Genomic DNA, 18,945 nt, shown 5'->3' on the forward strand with positions numbered 1-18,945 from the left:
TGGGATGTCCCCCTGGGCTCCCCCCTTGTTCTGGCCACTGGCGCTCCTTTCTGTGAATCTTCTGATTCACTGGAAAGACTCGGAGATCTCGGGTCGTCGTCATCACTCATCTTTTCTTCTGCCTCCTCCCCCTCGCTCTGTTTCCTCCCTTGCCCTCGCCTCTGCTCCTGAACCCCTGACAACACGTTTGCTAAGTATAAAATGTGTTTACTTACAAACTCTCCAAAGGTGAGATTCATGTGCTTCCAAAAACTGCACAGGCAGAAAAACTTGGCTTAGTTGCAAAGTGGTGAAAGTTCCTAAATTATTGGTATAGGAACTTGAGTGGCTTGAGAGCCATAAGCTCTGAGCTTGGAGCAACAAGCAGCCTTCTTCACATGTTGACTGAAGGGGAAGAAAGTATTGATTATCTAGTGCCCAAGGTGAGCTAAGCCTGGCAGGACAGCTTACTCTATAGTATTAACCCCTTCATGCATTGATTAGACTTACACAGATTAATTATGAGGCTTGTTACCTCACACTTATCTACCACACTGAGGGGGTTTGGTAGAGGTGCAGATGTCCCTCTGTCCAGCTTTGCATGGTTGTGCTGGATCTTCCATCAGGGGTGGACCTTTGCTGTCACAGAGCTCCTGACCAGACCAAAATGGATCTGCTGAATTCTAAGATGGTGCAGCTGCCAGCATTTAGCCCAACCAGGACCGCTCTTCTGTGCTACCCTGGAGCTGGCGCAACAAAAACACAAGATTTCCCTCCCCACATTTTACCCCATCCAGAGTGAACATTGGTGGCTATTCCTTTAAGCCCTGTTGCTGCACACCAGCGGCTTGGATTGCTCCCCTAATTATGATTTACATCCCTAAATCATTACTTTTCAGACTAGTGGGGAGAGAGTGAACAATTAACAGGCTAGCTTCTTCACATGCCATTTCACTAATATAAAAGTGTGAAAGAATTATTTCAGTAAGGTATGATGTGATGTTACAGGGATAACATTGCAGACAAGAACATTACGTTTATTCCATTAAAAGCTATTTCCCCCTCCAAAATCTCATTATTCACAGCATTTGCTAATAAACATAGGCAAGTATTAACATTGAGCATGTAAGTAATGTAATAGCAAATAAGACAGTCAACACTGTATTCCATTAATGTACTAAAAACAAATCAATTTTGGCAGAATAATTGGATATCTCAGTTTACTAAAGAAAGCAAATGAAAATCACCTATTCTGCAGGATGAATGACTGTATTCATTAGCGTCTATTTCATTGGATAATTTAATTAAAATATTTCATATGCAGTTCTAATATTACAAATTAGAATATTGAAGTATGAATGTAAATTTTTTTTAAAAAAATTACAACTCCAGAGTGTCAAAACAAAGATAAATAATTTGCATTAAATTACTTGATGTATTTACTAAACTATATGCTATCTGAGCTGCAAAAGTAAAATGTCAGCAGTGTGAGAACACTTAGAAACATTGGCTTGGATCCTAACTTCTTTTCTTTGGATGGAAGTTCATGGAATTGGGCATTCCTGCTTCTTTCTGCAGCCCCCTGTATCCCCTCTTGCAAAAAAAACCCTACTTCTCAGGGTTGGTGGACTGTTGGGAACTGTGTGGGAAATGATAGGTGAGGCTGCAGATTAAGGGGGAGGGATTGGCAGAAGTTGCTCCCTCAGTATGTGAGCAATGAGGACCCAAGTCAGGTTATTGTTGTTGTATATTTATCTAGATAAAACTGGCTGCCTCTATTACACATGGAAAGAAAACAGGTTAGTGGCTGGTATGGTATTGGCTCATTAAAGAGGTTTGGAATGAATAGGGGATCAATAAGTGGGTGTAAATGGTGGCATGGATATAGATCTGAAAGCATACGTCATGGAAGGTGATGGATGAAAGATCCACAAGTACAGTCTTTCTAAACTACTCCTGTCATTTTCTACTCCTGACTAGGCTGCTGAAGTCGTAGTTAGGACGGTAGAGGAAAGCAAAGTGCCACTTGGCCACCTAGGCGCTAGTGTGACAAAAAGCAGGAGCGCTAGTTAAGTGTTTCCGTGTGCCTAAAGAGTCTCTGTCAGTTAAGTGAGAGAGAAAGCAACTAACCCTCCATCTTCTGACTCTCATGTCATTCTGCTTAAGCCGTTCTAAGCTATGCCAGACAAACTCTCTTGACCCATAGTGGAAGTAGCGAAAGGAGGAGCAGCCATTTTGCTAACAGGGACACTCAACGTTGACCAGAGCATCTTTGCTGCCACCAGCACCAGTCTCCCTGGCTAACCTTTCCAGCCAAAAGTGGGCAGTAGAGGAAAGAGGAGAAATGGGAAAAGAAATGATGAAAGGGGGAGCAGTGCAAGTTATGTAAGGAAGAAACCCACCTACTCTCCTCCCTCCCTGAGTCAAAGTTCCCTGTCAAGCTGATCAACTCTTAGTGTACTGACAAAAGAAGATATGCACAGTACATTTACTTCAGTCATGAGGAGCCACATCAAGCCTCCTCCACAGTGCTTTACTTTTAAAAAATAAAATAAAGGCATGGTGATGGTGGGCTCATTTGAATCAGTCAGCGCATGCACACGGATCTGACTTGGAAACCCTTCCCTCCTAACTCTCAGATATGGATTGCAGTGGGAAGGAGGAAAAGGCATCCTGCCCACAACTTCACCTCTTCCAATACGAACAGCCTGCTGGCCGTCGCGTTTTCAACACGTGGCTGGTCCTGACCTAAGGCAAGTGTAAAATTCCCCTGGGTGACAAGGAAGAGATGCTTTCTCTTCCACCCGCATTGCCACCTTTCACAAACACGTGTGCAACACAAGAAGCTCCAGTGTAGTTTTTGCTGCTTTCTCCCCCCCTGTGTAAAAAATGCCCATCCCTCACACGCAAGGCCTCCCTCCATAATTCCCTTGCTCTTATTTACCAGGGCAGCAGCATCCTCCGCCCAGATGCCACCGGAAGTTCGCATATGGGCAAAACCGCGCGCAAAGCCCAGGCGCTGCAAGCCTCTGACCCTGGAGGTTCCCTTGGTGGCAAATACGCGCCCGGCCGCCTTAGCGAGAGGCTCACGCCCAGTTAGAGGAGCTAGAGGTGGGTCAGACGCCCAGACGCACGCATGCACGCACGCAGCTCTTCTGGGAGTACGACGAAGCGCAGCTTGCACGCCCGAGGCGGGCCTGGTCTCCCGGCGGCCTTGAACCCCCTCGCAACGCAGTTGCGCTCTCCCGCTTCCAAGACCTTCAAGAGCGCGAAGGAGGAGGGAGGGAGGGGTTAAGGCCGCGGCGCGCTCCTTGCTATTTGTGGACGCCGGTCTGGAGCTCGCCTCTAGGCTGCTTACTGCGCGGCTCAGCCTGCCTCTCTCCTTCGCTGCGCCCGCCTGCTCCTCCTCCTCGCTGAGCAGCAGCAGGTGGCGGCGGCGGCGGCAGGCGCGAGAGAGTTAACCCGCGTGGCGACGGCTGCGCGGGAGGCAGCCAGGCAGCGGCTGCGGGCTCGAGAGAGGCGGCAGCCGGGGCGGGAAGAGGGTGCAGCCGCGGCGGCGGGTTGCTAGGGATGGAGAGCGCCCGTGTCACCCGGATGTGAGTGTCATGTTGGCCCAAACTCGAAAGGATTTGCAAGCAGCGGCGGCGGAGAAGAAGCGGCGGCGGCGGCGGTGGTTGTTGTAGTAGCCACCCAGCGACTCTTCCCACCCACCCCGTTCCAAGCCCTTGCCCTCTCGCTCGCTCTGCCACCATGGGGACCGCCGGATAGCAGGCAGCGCAGGGGCAAGGGCCAAGAGGGGGGCATCGCCTCACGCCTGGCTTGGAGCGGCGACGGGCAGAAGGAGGGCGAAAGGAGCGGCGCCCGCGTCTCGGGGGGCCCCGCAAGAAAGTGACCATGATGCCCCAGCAGCAGCAGCAGCAGCCGCAGCTCCCTGATGGTAAGAGCCGCCCGCCCTCACCTTCCAGCCCCCCACCTCCATCCCTCTCCGCCTCCCCAAGCAGCAACAACCGCGGCAGCAGCAGCAGCAGCAGGAGGAGGAGGATGCCTTGGGATTAAAAGAGCGAGGGATTTTGGGGATGTTGGGATTAGAGGAGGGAACCGCGGGGAGGATTAAGGGGCTGGCGAAAGGAAGGGCTGGAGGGCTGGGGGTCACGGGGTTATGGCAGGCTCCCGAGGCGAAGGCGAGCGAGCCTCCCGCGGCCGCCCCCGGTGCGCGGGCTCCCCGCGGCCGCCTCCCCTTCCCGCGGGAGCGCGTTGCATTGATTTCGCACGTCTGCCTTTCGCCGCGAGGCTGGGGGGGGGGGAAGGAAGGGCGAGAAGCGGGACGCGGCGCCTTTCGACGGGAGGCTTGGGGTTTTTGCTTTTTTCGCTGTGGGTGCCCCGGGCATGTGCCGTGGTGGTTAAGGCTCTTGCGGAAGGCGGGCGAGCAGCGCTCTCTCCCTCCCCCTTCCACCTCTTCGCCGAGCGCCGAGGGAGAGACGACACATGGGGCTCGTGTGTGTGTTAATCGCCTTTGCAAACAGGCTCGGGCAGGCGCTGCTGCTGCCCCCCCCCCCCGTCAACCTCCCGCTCCTCTTTCTCCCAGAGAGCGAGCTGCGTGGAAATGATTCATCTCTCCTGAAATTGACAGCGACTTTGATATCGCACGCGCGCGCGTGCTTTTCCTCGCGCGCGCCAGGGGCAAGATAAGCCCCCCTCCCTCTTTTGGAGTTCACTTTCAGTGGTGCCCCTTTGCCAAGGAGAGGGGTCGAGAGGTTGACCGCCTTCGTTTTTGACATCCCATAAAAATAGAAAGGCGGAAGTGCGGGGGGGGGAGGAAGAAGGAGAAAGCAGTGCAACTTGGAGGAGGGGGCGGAATTACGAAACGGTTCTAGGAGAAATAATTGTAGAGTGAATCTGACAATGTTTGCTGTTGCATCAAACGGTCACCTGAGGCAGGAACTCTTCTTCTCCTTGGGTAACCTAGCAATGGACCCAGCTGCTGATGTGACCCGTGCAATCTGATGGGCCAGCCACTCATCATTCTCAGACTCTGTCCCCACTCTCCCTTCTCTGAGATTTAATGCAAGATCCATTAATTCTTTGGTCTGTGGGAAACATGCTAGCCACATCCAAAAGTTACCTTCTCCCCAACCTTCATCCACCCCAAGGGAGCCATCTTAAGCTGTCCCCCAATCAACCTCTGTTTTGCATCTCTGTATGTGCTCACAGCACTGGAGGTGAAGCAGCACAAGAAGCTACAACTAGGTTCTTGTCACTAGATTATGCAAAGGAGCACAGGACATGGCAACATCCCCCCCCCAGTATTGCCTCAGTAAAGGGAGAAAAAGCATTTGTAAAGGAATCATTGCTACATCTTTGTTCTGTCTGAAGAGCAGTGATCAAAAGATATTAGTTCACCCCCTGCCTGTGCAAAGCTTCTTGTCAATTTCTCTTTCTCTAATTTCCTTTGCATCCCTCCGTCTTTCCCCCCTCACATATATCCTCAAGTTTAGAGCACAGTTAGAAGCTGCTTCCCGCAGGCACACTTGGTAGGCTAGAATCTAAGATCCTTATCAAGTTACGTTGCATCTTCTTTCTTTGCAATTTAGGCTGCTTCTTCCAAACAATCCTTTAAGTGTAAACGTTAGAGAGATTCCAGTTTCATTGCTAATGTTATTCTGTATTCTAGGATCAAAAAACCTTTGATTTGAGAGTTAAGGCACCTACTAAATGCATGTACAAAAAAAGGCAGGAAAAGGATAAGTTCAGGTGTCGATAAACGTGTTGAGCCAGTGCGCAGCAGTTGTGGAAAGGGAAAATTCTATGTTAGGGGTGGAACACAAGGAAAGGGATTGAGAATAAAACAGCCAATGTTATAATGCCACTATACCAATCTATGGTGCAAGTTTACCTGGAAGACTCTGTTCAGTTCTGCTTGTTGTATCTGGAAAAGTATATTTGTAGGGTTGGGAAAGGTTCAGAAAAGGCATATTTTTCTCACTCTCTCATAATACTATAATCTGGAGTCATGTAATGAAGCTGAATGTTGGAAGACTCAGGACAGACAAAGCAACATATTTCTTTACACAGCCCACACTTTGACTATGGACTTCACTACTGCAGGATATAGTAACAATGGTGGCTTTAAGAGAGGATTAGACAAATTCACGGAGGATAAGTCTATCAGTGACTACTTGCCGTGATGGCTGTATACTATCTATAATATTGGGGGTGGCATGCCTCTGATTAGCATTTGCTATGGAACACAAGTGGGGAGAGTGCTGTGACACTTAGGTCCGGCTTGCAGGCTTTCTCCATAAACATCCAGTTGTCCACAGTAAGAGCAGAATACTGGTCAGATGGGCCTTTGTGCTGATCATCCAGGGCTCTTCTTATGTTCTCATCCCAACCTCCACATATTGCATGCAATAAGCATGCTCTGCAGTCTCACACATTGTGTGTGTTTATCACTTCGTCTCTGAGCACCCAAGCTTTGCCTTGGTCTTTCAGTCCCAGTTGTCCTCCCATACAGGTTAGGAGAACACCGAAGTTTAGGACACTGTAGACAATGGCCATTATGGGGATCAGGCACACTGCCCCCCTGCTATCCCTACCTGCTTTCATTTTGAATTTTTCATTATCTGCTTAGCTTGCTTTACAACAGGACCCAGATAGCCATTGTTGAAGGGTGATGGGAGCTACAGTCCACCAACATCTGGAGGATCCACATCCTGGATTAGAGCACATGGTTAGCAGTGACAAGCTATATGTGGGTGGCTATGGGCTATATATAGCCTATATATGGGCTAATAGATGGAGGATGTAGAAAAGGATATAAGACTGGGGGCACTCAAGCATTGATTCAATATACAAGTCAGCAGGAGAAAGGAGGAGGGTGAGTGCTGGATGTATAAGCTAACAGTAAAACGTACATTGGCATTGGCTTTGCAACAGGTTCTCTCTGAAATGAGTTAATTAAATATTTAGAATCCACAAGCAGAGCAGATTCTGATGTTCCAGTTCTACTTTTTGATTAAGAATGCACGCCATAATAAGAGTTTTGCAGAAGGCTGGCTGTTAAGAATTAAGTCTTTAGCTTTTAAAATCTAAAAAAGGTACATACTTTCAAAAAAGGTACATTTCCATAGACCAACAGCTTCATCTTTATCTTGTAGATGCTATGAATTTAGTATACCTGGGTGTGCTGTGATGTGTGTAAAGGGCTTCTGGGGGGGAAAACAACACAAGCTGCTTTCATTATACAGATGTTCTTGTTGCTGAATGACATCCAAAAATCTGTGCCCACAATTCTGACTACCATGCAATCATTCTGTCACCCTCTGACATGGCCAAGAAACAGATATCAGGATGGTTTATAGCTTTAATTTTAAAACTTAGACTTAGGGGCCTGGTTTAGGGAATCAGCCCCCCCCTATCCTGTGGTGTCTCTGAGTGTAGCCTTTAACTTTCTGCCATTCATTTCAACAGGAGGAAATAAATAGCTTTTCTTGGGAGAGTATTGTGGTGAGAGCAAAATCCACCCCAGGGTGCTCTGCAATATACATGCCTTCCCTCTATGGAAGTTCTCTTATCCGTCATCACAGGAGGCATGTTGCTAGTTATTATCAAGGGTTCACAGATTTGACTGCCAGGTTGATTGTAGTCTTCCCCCATACCTTGTTTCTGCTGTCACACCACCCAAAATGCAGTGTGACAAAATGCAACATGAAGAGACAAGACTCACCCCTTTCCCAAGCCTGGAGAGATGCAGTGGTGGCCTCTGTTTTCATGCTGTACTTTGGAAGCAATCTTGAGTTTCTTCAAAATGCAGTACAAAGCCACAGGCAAGACTCTGCTCTGCCTAAGTCCTCTGTACACGTCAGTAGCCTCAGGAAAGGAGCAGAGTTAGTAGCAAACACAAGTAATGCTAGACAAAATTGGTGGATCCATAGTAGTAACAATTGCTGTATAGCATTAAAGATAACTGTCTTTTGGGGAAAGTGTGTTCAGTTATCAAAGAGAGAATTACTATGTTAGCCAAGAAGCAATGCATATTTACGTTGAAAGGATTGGTTTGCTTGTTTGTTTATGTCAGCAGGGATACATTCTAGTTTCTGTAGTGATTGAAATGACTTCACATATTATGGATTTAAGAGAATCTGTAATGTTTGCTCTTACAAGGCAGTTTGTACCAAACAATCAAATGAAGAAACTTCTATTAACTGGAAACTGGACTCTTTTATCAATTGTAAAATTGGTTTGATTGATTTGAATTCAGCTTCTTTGATATATCTTTAATATGCCTTGAGGATTCAGGGTGTGTTAACTTCAGAACGTGTCAAGACAAATGCTAATGTTTGTAAATGTGATTCCCCAAGTCCTTTAATTATTATTATTATTATTATTATTATTATTATTGTTATTATTATTATTATTAAAAATGCTTCAAAATATAGTGGAAACAGTTTAAAAAGGACAGGATTATTTTAAAACAGGATAAATGCATCTTCTTCTCCCCTTTTCCCATTTTTTCCTACAGAAGCAAGCTATGCAAATAGCACCAAAATTCCTCTTCCTGGTGACGGACCAATTCTCCAGTCGAACAGCTCAGCACCATCCAAGCAAACTGTGCTATCTTGGCAAGCTGCAATTGATGCTGCTAGACAAGCCAAGGCTGCCCAAAGCATGAGCACCGCCCCAGCCCAACCTGTAGGATCTCTGTCCCAAAGAAAACGCCAGCAATATGCCAAGAGCAAAAAACAGGGTAATACATCCAACAGTCGGCCAGCCCGGGCCCTTTTCTGTTTATCCCTCAATAACCCAATCCGGAGAGCCTGCATTGGCATAGTAGAATGGAAGTATCCTTTTTTATGAGTGTTTTTTTGTTCTTGCCATCTCTACTCTGAATACTCAAAAGTGTGTCAAAGACATGGACCTGGGCTTAGACTAGATATTGCACAGAATTCTGTATTATCGCTGTATTCCTACTCCCCCCCCCCCTTTTCGTTTTAACCAAAATCAGCCTGGGCAAGTTGGAAATTGGAATGGAGAAAATGTCAGTAGAGAAAAGCTGCTTAACCCTTTCCCAACTAAAAATCAGTCCCCCTAAGCCTCCTTTATTCCTCTGAGGTGATGGTGGCGAAATCTTCCCTGTTAGATTTTCTCCTCTGGGTGAAAAAGCAGCCTGGGTAGGGGATTAAAACTGCTAAGTTATAGCCTGTCCATGTTGATTTGGACTTATGAAATGTGGCAGAGAGGAGTGAATGTTACTTTTATGTAAGCCTTAGATACAAGGTCTTGTGTTCTTAAAATGCAGTTCTAAAAATATCCTTTAATACATAGTGTTTTGGACTTCAGGATTTATTTCACATTTATTAAGGTATTGTTGAGGTGTTTTAGATACACATGCTTAGATTCATATATGCTTATTAAAGCAAATTACCTGATGCCACAAGATGAGACTTCATTGTGTCATCACTATTTAGAACTTGGTTCTAATAGGATAAATTTGTGCTTCCAAAATGAATGTACAGAAGAGCCTTTTGAGCAAGATGGGTAGTATGTTACCTTGCTAAAGAAAGTTGCCTTTTTATATAGTTAGTATATTAACCCCACAATCCTATACATTTCTAGCCAGAACTAAGTCCTACTGAGTTCAATTGGGGTTGCTCAGAGGTAAATGGCATTGCAGCTTCCAATTTCAGTTGAACCAACCCATGCATAAGTATGTGGCTGGTCAAAACTGTTATTTTTATATTCCATAAATGCTACAGATTTTTCACTAGCACGTTCTTACATTTTTCTCCCTAGCTAATAATCTCTACGTACCCATGTAAAATTGATGTGCCAAAATTGGGTTGGATCCAGATATAGGCATATATCACTGTGGTTTTATTCCATGGCTGTTGTGCCTATGCAAATTCCATTAGCACTAATGATCTGTATCTACACTGAGGAGAGAACTGATCTGTAAGCATTTCAAATATTTGAATCAAAATATTGATTTAATATTATAGTAATTGGATATATCTATATCTATAATCTGTATATGTATTGTGTGAAATAATGTAATTGTGCAGTTTCTTACTAAAAAGAGGGCATTGATGAAAGGTCATGTGCTGAAAAAGATTTAGGTGAGACAATATAATGGATGCTTGTGGAGGAGGGATTGTCACTTCCATCAGTCAAAAGAAGAGCCTGAACGTGTCAGTTTTACTTCAGAAACAAGCCTATTGTTCTTAATGCAGAAATTAGTAAGGAATTAGACTGAGTTTTATATAAATATATCCCAACACTGGATGATCCTTAACAAGATACTTCAGACCATTTGACATATTTATATTACTGGCTATTTTTGCCAATTGTGTGGCCTTAGCTGTTTACATCCCATTCCCAGAAGATGATTCTAATTCAACAAATCAAAACTTGGTAAGTATGTGGGGGTTTTTTTGGATTCCCGTCCTGTGCTTGAAGTTCTTTAATTTTTTTTAAAAAATGTACATGAAACCTTAATAAAAGTATGGAATGAATTATACATTTAGTTGGGGTGGGTGAGATGAGAACCAACATTCTAAAATGTGTTTTGCTGCTTTGGTTGCCAGTTCCAATAGGCACGCTCTGGTTTCTGATATAATAAGATGGTTTATGATAATTCTTGGCGCGATACAAATGCATTTTGAGGAACACAGTAATTGGATTTATATGTTGCTGATGTTTTATACCGTCTGCCGTCTTAGTGCTCAGCCCTCACATGAACTTTTATTTCTCTATTCATGTAGTTTCAATTATTTTCACATTTTAAAATAAAAATCATGGTAGCATTGAATGGTTTATATTATCAATAGAGATGTACCTTTAAATGCATTATTCTGTGATAACGATTTACTGGGAAGTAATGGACAAAGTTAGCTCCCTAATTAAGAGATTAGACTCTGGAGGGAAGGGTATCATAATGCTGTTGATTTCAGTGAGAGCATCAGTGGGGTTTGACCCATGTAAATGCAGCAGATACCAAGGTTTATATATTAAAACAATGGACTTGTATCCAAAGGTATTCTTCTGCTAGTGGAAAGTCTCTTTTGCCCATGGAATCACTGTTTACAAACTAGTAGATGACTGCATGATAAAATGGTTCCCCAAACCCAAAGAAGTTTCTCTGCTGTGCAAGTTATCTCTCCAGCCTTTTTCACAGGATCATTTTATGATCCTCTAGAGTTCATATATGACAGACAGCCTGTGTCTTCCAGTGAACACCTATATTTCTCATACTGTAACACAACTGCCCCCCTCCCCATACAATGTGACTCTGTGGTCTAGTGCAGGGGTCAGCAAACTTTTTCAGCAGGGGGCCGGTCCACTGTCCGTCAGACCTTGTGGGGGCCGGACTATATTGTTGGGGGGGGGGGGAAATGAATGAATTCCTATGCCCCACAAATAACCCAGAGATGCATTTTAAATAAAAGGACACATTCTACTCATGTAAAAACACGCTGATTCCCGGAGCGTCTGCGGGCTAGATTTAGAAGGTTATTGGGCCGGATCCGGCCCCGGGCCTTAGTTTGCCTACCCATGGTCTAGTGACTTGGAAAACATACCTAGGGATGGTTCAAATGTGGCCGCCACTTCATGTTGGGATTTCTGTTCATGAATGGGGGATTTTTTTTTAAGTGTCCTCATGTGAACATCAGGTCCTATGTGAAAAACTTCCCATGTTAGATAGCAAGCTAGTTTTTAAGCCTTCTGTGCAGTTTGATTTTTTTCTAATGCTTGAGGTGAGGCATAGAGTCTTTGTAACAAATCATGTACATCCTTCCAGGATGAAAGCAGAGGTGGTCTGCAGATCATTGTTTGAGCATATTGCCAGCCCCAAATAAATAGATCTGAGTAATCTTTCGATTCTGTTAGTCATGATTGATTTTGTCATTATTTTCTCAATCTTTTAAAATATATTGGTGCTTATCATCCTCAGTTTAGTATTTTTAGAGGTACAATCAAACACTTCTTTGGTATCTTTTGATTGAAACATATAAAACCAAATGGGAAGAATTCAACATTTCTTGATATGCAGTTTTTGCTTGCTCGTATCTTAGCTTGAGATTCTGTATACAAGGAGTGCTTTGAAGTCTGTAATACTAAATAGTGTTGGTTTGTTTCTCTTTTGGGGTTTTTTGTCACTGCACAATGAAGGCACTTGTTTGAAAAGCCCCTTAAAACATTGGTTACCTGTTTTTACACACACACACACACACACACACACACAATGCCTTCGGTATTCTTAATTTACTGAGATTATGATATTAAACAGCTACAGACAACAAAAACAGGAAAAAAACAGCACAATTCAGGTCACTGTAAAGAACAATCTATGTAGCGGTGTATCTGAGCAGTCTGGTTTTGCTCCCAGAAATTTAGGACACAAATCTCTGTGTCACTGTCAATCCACTAGGAGGTCTGTGCTAATAACCAATATTATAAAGCATTATTTGAAGTGGGTAAAGCATCTGTCTGCATCAGAGGCTGGCAATTTATTGAATTTTAGCTGGGTTCATCTTGTTTTAACTTTGCACCTTTATGCCTTGTCCAAAACCAATCGTTTTTGCTTAGTTCATGGGCAAGTTTAAGTATTTTATTTTTATACGTCTTGCTTTCATTTTTTAAAAATGCCTTTGACGTTTCTTTACACAAAAAAACATTGTAGATTTTTCACAGAGTTTTACACTGGCTATTGGCAATAGAGCTCTCATTGGACTGTATGTATTATCAGTGGCGTAGCGTGGGTTGTCAGCACCCGGGGCAAGGCAAGTAATTTGCGCCCCCTAACCCGTGGATTTGCGCCCCCTAACCCTAAGCCCCAGATGTTGCGCCCAGTGCGGCTGGCCCCCCCTGCACCCCCCCGCTACGCCACTGTGTATTATGCAACTGTGTGTTCAGAGAAACACATTTTACATTTGCACAAATCCTTAATGACTTTGTTGAGCAGTGAGGAAAAGCTTAATTGGCTACAATTTATTTGAATTGATTATTGCATACAAAGCTATTTAGATGGATGAGGAACATTTAAAAACAACAGCTCTGTAATACTTACCGTATTTTTTGCTCTATAGGATGCACTAGACCACAAGACGCACCTAGTTTTTGGAGGAGGAAAACAAGAAAAAAAATATTCTGAATCTCAGAAGCCAGAACAGCAAGAGGATTCGCTGCGCAGTGAAAGCAGCAATCCCTCTTGCTGTTCTGGCTTCTGGGATAGCTGTGCAGCCTGCATTCGCTCTATAAGACGCACACACATTTCCCCTTACTTTTTAGGTGGGAAAAAGTGAGTCTTATAGAGCAAAAAAACCCGGCAATTCTACAGTACAGTGGAACCTCAGGTTGCGAATGTGATCCATGAGAGAGGCACGTTCGCAACCCGCAGCACTGTGTCTGCGCACACGCGGGTTGCGATTCAGCTCTTCTGTGCATGCCCAAAACCCGGAAGTAACCCGTTCCAGTACTTCCGGGTTTGGTGCGGTGCGCAACCCGAAAACGCGTAACCTGAAGCGTCTGTAACCTGAGGTACCACTGTACGTAATTGATAGCCCCTGTACCTGAATTGTGTATTTTACAGTAAATTTTACTGACTATAAATCAGGGTGGGCTGGCCACAGGTCGGCTGCCCATGTTGCAGGGTAGACTAGTCCAGATTGTTAGGGCTTTGAACGGGTCCATTCTGCGTATGGCTGCATTGGGTGTCACCCACAGTCTTTGGGTTAATCTGACAGCCCGACTACATATAATTGGCAGGGTTCTGAACTTTAGAAGGGGAAAGGTGACAGCTTGTTTGCTTGTGAACAATTCTCACTACAGCCAACCGAAGACAACCAACCACTCCCTAAGCCACCCCTAACCTCTCTCACCACCAAGGAAACACAACAAATGAATAGTAAGAGAACCCTTACAAGTAACACTGACACAATCCCTCCCCACTAAGTAGAATAAAAGAAGCATAACCACCCCACCCCACTCGCCATTCTTCCCTCCTCCTCTTCCCCCCTTTTCTTTTCTCTTTTTCTTCCTAATTGTTTAAACCAATTCATGAACCAAGAACTTATATGTTGACCACTAATAATGAAATGTATGCTGTAGATATTTTCCCACATTTATTATGCTGTTTTTGTGATATACAAATGACATGAGAAAACTTGGTATACTTATTTGTATAACATTATTCTTGTTTATAAAATTCAGTAAGAAACAAACAAAACAAAGCAGCATATAGGAAGAATATCTGCCAATGCCATCATGTATTGCGCACCTTGAATGCCAACACTAGAAGTGCCTCTTTTATAATAGATTAAGTTTTAGTTTACAATGGTGGCACTCCCTGCCTAAATGAAGACATTCTTCTGCGTATTGTGTGAAGGGTAAAAATGAATTGCTGAGATCTGGAAGATATTTTTATTTTATTGTCGCCCAGACCACGTGCATCACTAGCAGCATAACTGATTAAACCGACAGTGAGCAGTTCACTTTAGTGAATAATATCAGTATGTCAGCTTCTCTATTAGGTGACTTATATGGCGGATTATAAAGTTTAATCCATCTTCCATGGAATGCAATCAACACAGTAGGCAAGGTGGGTGAAACTATTAATTGTACAATCAATTTCCGCCCCCAAATGGATTCTCACAGTAAACGTTAGATTAATACAAATTGTGACTGACAGCACTTATAAATAAAATTTACCCATCAACTCATCCAAGGCATTTTGAATCAATTTACAGTGGAGAACTTTGTAAACTAAATGATGACCCCCCCATATTTCAGCTTGCTCAGCACGATACTTTGCCTACAGATTCTTCAGGAAAAGGCATTTTTGTGACTGTGATCCCCCCTTGCAGCTAGTTTTCTGCAAGACTTTATGGCTGCAATCTGATACAAACCTATTTGGAAGTAAGTGCCATTGAAGTCAATAGGACTTACTTCTGAGTAGACATGTATAGCATGGCATTGTCAGTAGTGTAAAGTTAAGCATGCGGCCTTAAAAAGCCTCATGTGCCTGTTCACTGATGACATAACATCGTCAGTTTCAAAGCACTGAACTTTGGTAGCAGCGGGTAGTTTGGTGGAGGAATAACCTTACAAATAAAGAAAGCTGATTGCTAGGCCAAAAATAAATACTCAGATAAAATGCGATAGCTTCTGCTAAAACATAAGCAGAAAGCATTTTGTCTCTCAGAATAAAATAGGATGTTATGTGATATTTAAAAATGTATAATAAAGCCAGAAAATATTATCATACTGCTTCAGAAACCCAAATCCGTAAATGGTGTGTGTGTGTGTGTGTGTGTGTGTGTGTGTGTGAGAGAGAGAGAGAGAGAGAGAGAGAGAGATGATGTATCCCCCCCCCCAATCCAAAGAAAGATGGAGTGGAATTGGAGTAGGATAGCAAAGAAGACATGAATTCCAGAATTCAGTTCTTATTGAAAATGGACTCATTTGCCTTTCTTAAAATGTTAGTACTAGTGTACTCCTGATAAAAACTAATAGTTTGTTGCCCTACCACCAATAGGTATATGGAAGCAGACTTCTGTGCTCATATTTCTTGCTACACGAGGAACTATGTGTGCAGCTACATGCTGCATGTGCACTTCACTTTTTTGATCCAGCAGCTTTTTTTATATATATGAAAAAGCTGGTGATCAGCTGTTTGGGAGGAAAACCTTCCCCTTCCCTGCCAAACAACTGATTTTCTTTTTTTAAAAAGAAGAGATCAGTGTGTGCAGCTCCAGCTGCTGTGCACTTACTTCACTGGACTAGAACAAGTAGGATCATAATTGACAAAAATACTTCTGGAGCAATATGCTCGAGACTTTTTCTGTTAATAGCAATTGGTGTAGAGAATTCATTGCCTTGGAGAATTGCTGCAGCTGTTCTCTTTTTCCTGAAGTCCACGGTTTTGTCTTCACTGCTTACGTTTGGGGTGGAATGAGATGTTACGGAGGTCCTTGCAGAAAGCAGAATGAGCTTTGGATTTCATCATGTGTTTTCTTAGGGGACTTTTGATCTTTGGTGGATAATAACGAAGCAGGATGTGGCATAGGTTACAGCAGCATCACAAGTCTTAATATAACCATTGTGATCCCTTCTCCCCAAGAGTCCTGGCTATTTTAGCTTGGTGAGCGTACTGATAATTTTTGTTAGAAATTCCTAGTCTCTCTCCTAGAGACCTACGGTTCCCAGAATTTTTGCAAACCAAGGGTAACTATCCAGTGTGCAATATAACACATATGCCCTGGAGGGAGGGCTGGAGGGAGTTGAAAGGCATATTGTTGCCATTCTGCTGGCCTTCACAATCAGAGAGGAGTGCTAATGGAGGGTGGGGGGCTGTTGTGATGGGGCCCCGGGCTATACTCAGGTGGATGGAAAGCTACTATTGGTTTTTTTCCTAGTGATGGTAGCAAGCAGAAAGCCCTGAAACTGTGTTTGGGTGAGAGCAGAGGAAAGGTAGGGCACTTGGTACTCATTTGGAGGGTCCAAGCCTTGCAGATTGCCCACCGGACTTGGTTCTTGGACCGCTCAGCTGTGCTGTTGCAGTGAAATGGCTGTTGCAATGAAAAAGTAAGCCAGCAGGGCATGAGGATGCAGCAGTGGATCTGTGTCTGTGCCTCTCCCAAACCTCACGTAGGATTTTTCTGTAAAACATACCAAGTCTGTAGTTGAAAGATGTCCTTAAAATGCAATAACAAAGCAACAAAATAACCCAATAGAAAACTCAAAGGCAAATGTGCTGTCAGGGACTGGTAGGTCTCTGACAAGTGTTTGGCGGAGGCAGGGGGTCCAGGGGCTGAACTAGGAGAGGGGGGCAGTGATTTATGGGGTTCTGTGCCACCTGCAAGGCAGAAGCCAGAGCTGGAGGAAGGCAAAGAGCTTGAGCAGTCAAGAGACAGAGGAGGAGGTGCAAGACATGTTGGAATAGGAGGGGGAGGCTGTTCAGACAAGGGGTGGGCTGGTTGAATCCATGCCGTCCTCTGCCTTGCTGTCTCCAAGAACCAGGAGGGACTTGAAGAGGTAAGCACAGTGATATCTTCTGTGCAGCAGAATCCCGGGTTGCATGCACACACTCTTGTCAGATGAGGGTACGTAAGCCTGGGGGTGGGGGATGCATGTTCCCACTGTTGCTTTGAACTTGGGAAAGTTAATGTCAGCTATGTGGTTGCTGAAGGGATGCCGGTAGCACTGTGGGTTAAACCACAGAGCCTAGGACTTTTTGATCAGAAGGTTGGCGGTTCAAATCCCTGCGATGGGGTGAGCTCCTGTTACTTGGTCCCTGCTCCTGCCAACCTAGCAGTTCGAAAGCACGTCAGAGTACAAGTAGATAAATAGGTACCACTCCGGCGGGAAGGTGAACGGCGTTTCCGTGCGCTGCTCTGGTTTGCCAGAAGCGGCTTAGTCATGCTGGCCACATGACCGGAAGCTGTACGTCGGCTCCCTTGGCCAATAAAGCGAGATGAGTGTTGCAACCCCAGAGTCGGCCACAACTGGGCCTAATGGTCAGGGGTCCCTTTACCTTTTATGTGGTTGCTAGAAGTGTGAGCACGTTTGTATTATCTGTGCCTTAGGAGCTGCTGCACATGCTTCTGTCAATAAAGAATTTAACTATTGGCCATTTGTCCTCCTTGGCTGGATGTGCACATCTCACGAACAGGAATAATTTAAATTTTAAGGTAGAAGTGTCCATTCTTTAATAACAGAAACCCTGTACTGTTCAAACAAACACAATTTTAAATCCAGTTTGTTTTTAAAGATGATTCTTCTGAATGGTCTTTTGTGAGAAGAACAATATCTCTTTCTTCCTTTGCTCTTCTTTGCCTTCCTGATGAGCACACCCGCTGGGATAATTGCTAATATTCATTAGGCCTTATCTTGGAAGTCTGTACTGTTTTAATTTGGCCTTGCTGCTAGTAAAGCTTTTTTACTGACTGCGTGCAAGCAATATTCATGACTGTCTTGATTAGATTCCCCTGCCACTGAATCAGCCAATTTTTGTTGGATCCTATACAGAAGATGGTTCTGCTTTGTACATGACATTGTATTCTGGAACAAAATGGTAGTGTGAGATTGTGTTCAGAATTGCTCCTTTCTCTGTGGGGACAATGTCAGAATCAGATCTTATCTAAACAGTACCTCTTAACTCTGCCTCTGTTTATTGCTTTCATGACATTCATTTCCTTGGTTGTCTTCTGGCAGGGATTGGCAGGGCTCTGGTGGGGGGGGGGAGGCAGGTCGGCTAGGGTCTGACCCCGGGGAGGGAACCAGCGATTTATAGGGTTTGGTGCCTCTCACAAGGCAGGAGCCAGGGAGGAGGAAAGAGGACAGGTCGGAGCAGCCAAAAGCAGAGGTGGGAGCGCAGAATGTGTCAGTAGGAAAACGGAGGAAGAGGCTTTTCAGGTCAGGGACAGGCCGGGCCAAGTCCCCATGTTCCCCCATCCCACTGTCTCCTAGGACCAAGAAGGGCTTGAAGAGGGAAGAGCAGTGACTGCTTCCGTGTAGGAGAAGTTTCAGATTGTGTCCCCACCCCTGGTCAGATGAGGGTACATAAACTGGTGGAGGGGCATGGTTCCATTGGTGCTGCAACTGGACTGTAGGGCACAGACCTGGAGACAGCTGCCAAGAGGCTAAAAGGATGTGGGTGGGTGGATCCAAGGCACCATGGAAGTTGCTGTAAGTAGGTGCTTTTTTTGTCAGTAAGGCAGATTTTTCTTAGCTGTGCTGTTTCAATGTGTGCCTCTTTTACTTTGTGTATATCCTCCTGGTTCTCGCCCTTGGTTATCTATAGTCCCTCTAGCCCTATTATTTATTTTTTTCTGTTGTCCTTGGGGCCTGAATTTTGGCTACTCAGCACTGAATATTTCCTCTACAATTTATTTCATCCTTAATTTTTTGCATCAACATGAAAATTGCATATAATTGAAAGGTCTGCTTATAGTTAGTGTGAATTAAGGT

General features: G+C 44.5%; 1 protein-coding gene across 28 annotated transcripts in view; it reads left to right on the forward strand.

Annotated features, from left to right (window-relative positions):
• The first annotated feature begins 2,929 nt into the window (after positions 1 to 2,929).
• CACNA1D (calcium voltage-gated channel subunit alpha1 D) overlaps positions 2,930 to 18,945 on the forward strand; it is a 201,710-nt gene continuing 185,694 nt past the window's right edge. For 8 of the 28 annotated variants that reach the window (XM_082209157.1, XM_082209172.1, XM_082209167.1 and 5 more), the window contains exons 1-3: positions 2,940 to 3,916; positions 8,501 to 8,819; positions 10,284 to 10,389. In XM_082209157.1, coding sequence (XP_082065283.1) covers positions 3,874 to 3,916; positions 8,501 to 8,819; positions 10,284 to 10,389 — 468 coding nt within the window. In that variant the 5' untranslated portion in view covers positions 2,940 to 3,873. Of the gene's footprint in view, positions 3,917 to 8,500; positions 8,820 to 10,283; positions 10,390 to 18,945 lie in introns of all 28 variants that reach the window. The other 20 variants (XM_082209146.1, XM_082209147.1, XM_082209171.1 and 17 more) reach the window with 5 other exon arrangements.

Source organism: Podarcis vaucheri (assembly GCF_965113315.1).
Source record: "Podarcis vaucheri genome assembly, chromosome: 2".
Taxonomy (NCBI): Eukaryota; Metazoa; Chordata; class Lepidosauria; order Squamata; family Lacertidae; genus Podarcis; species Podarcis vaucheri.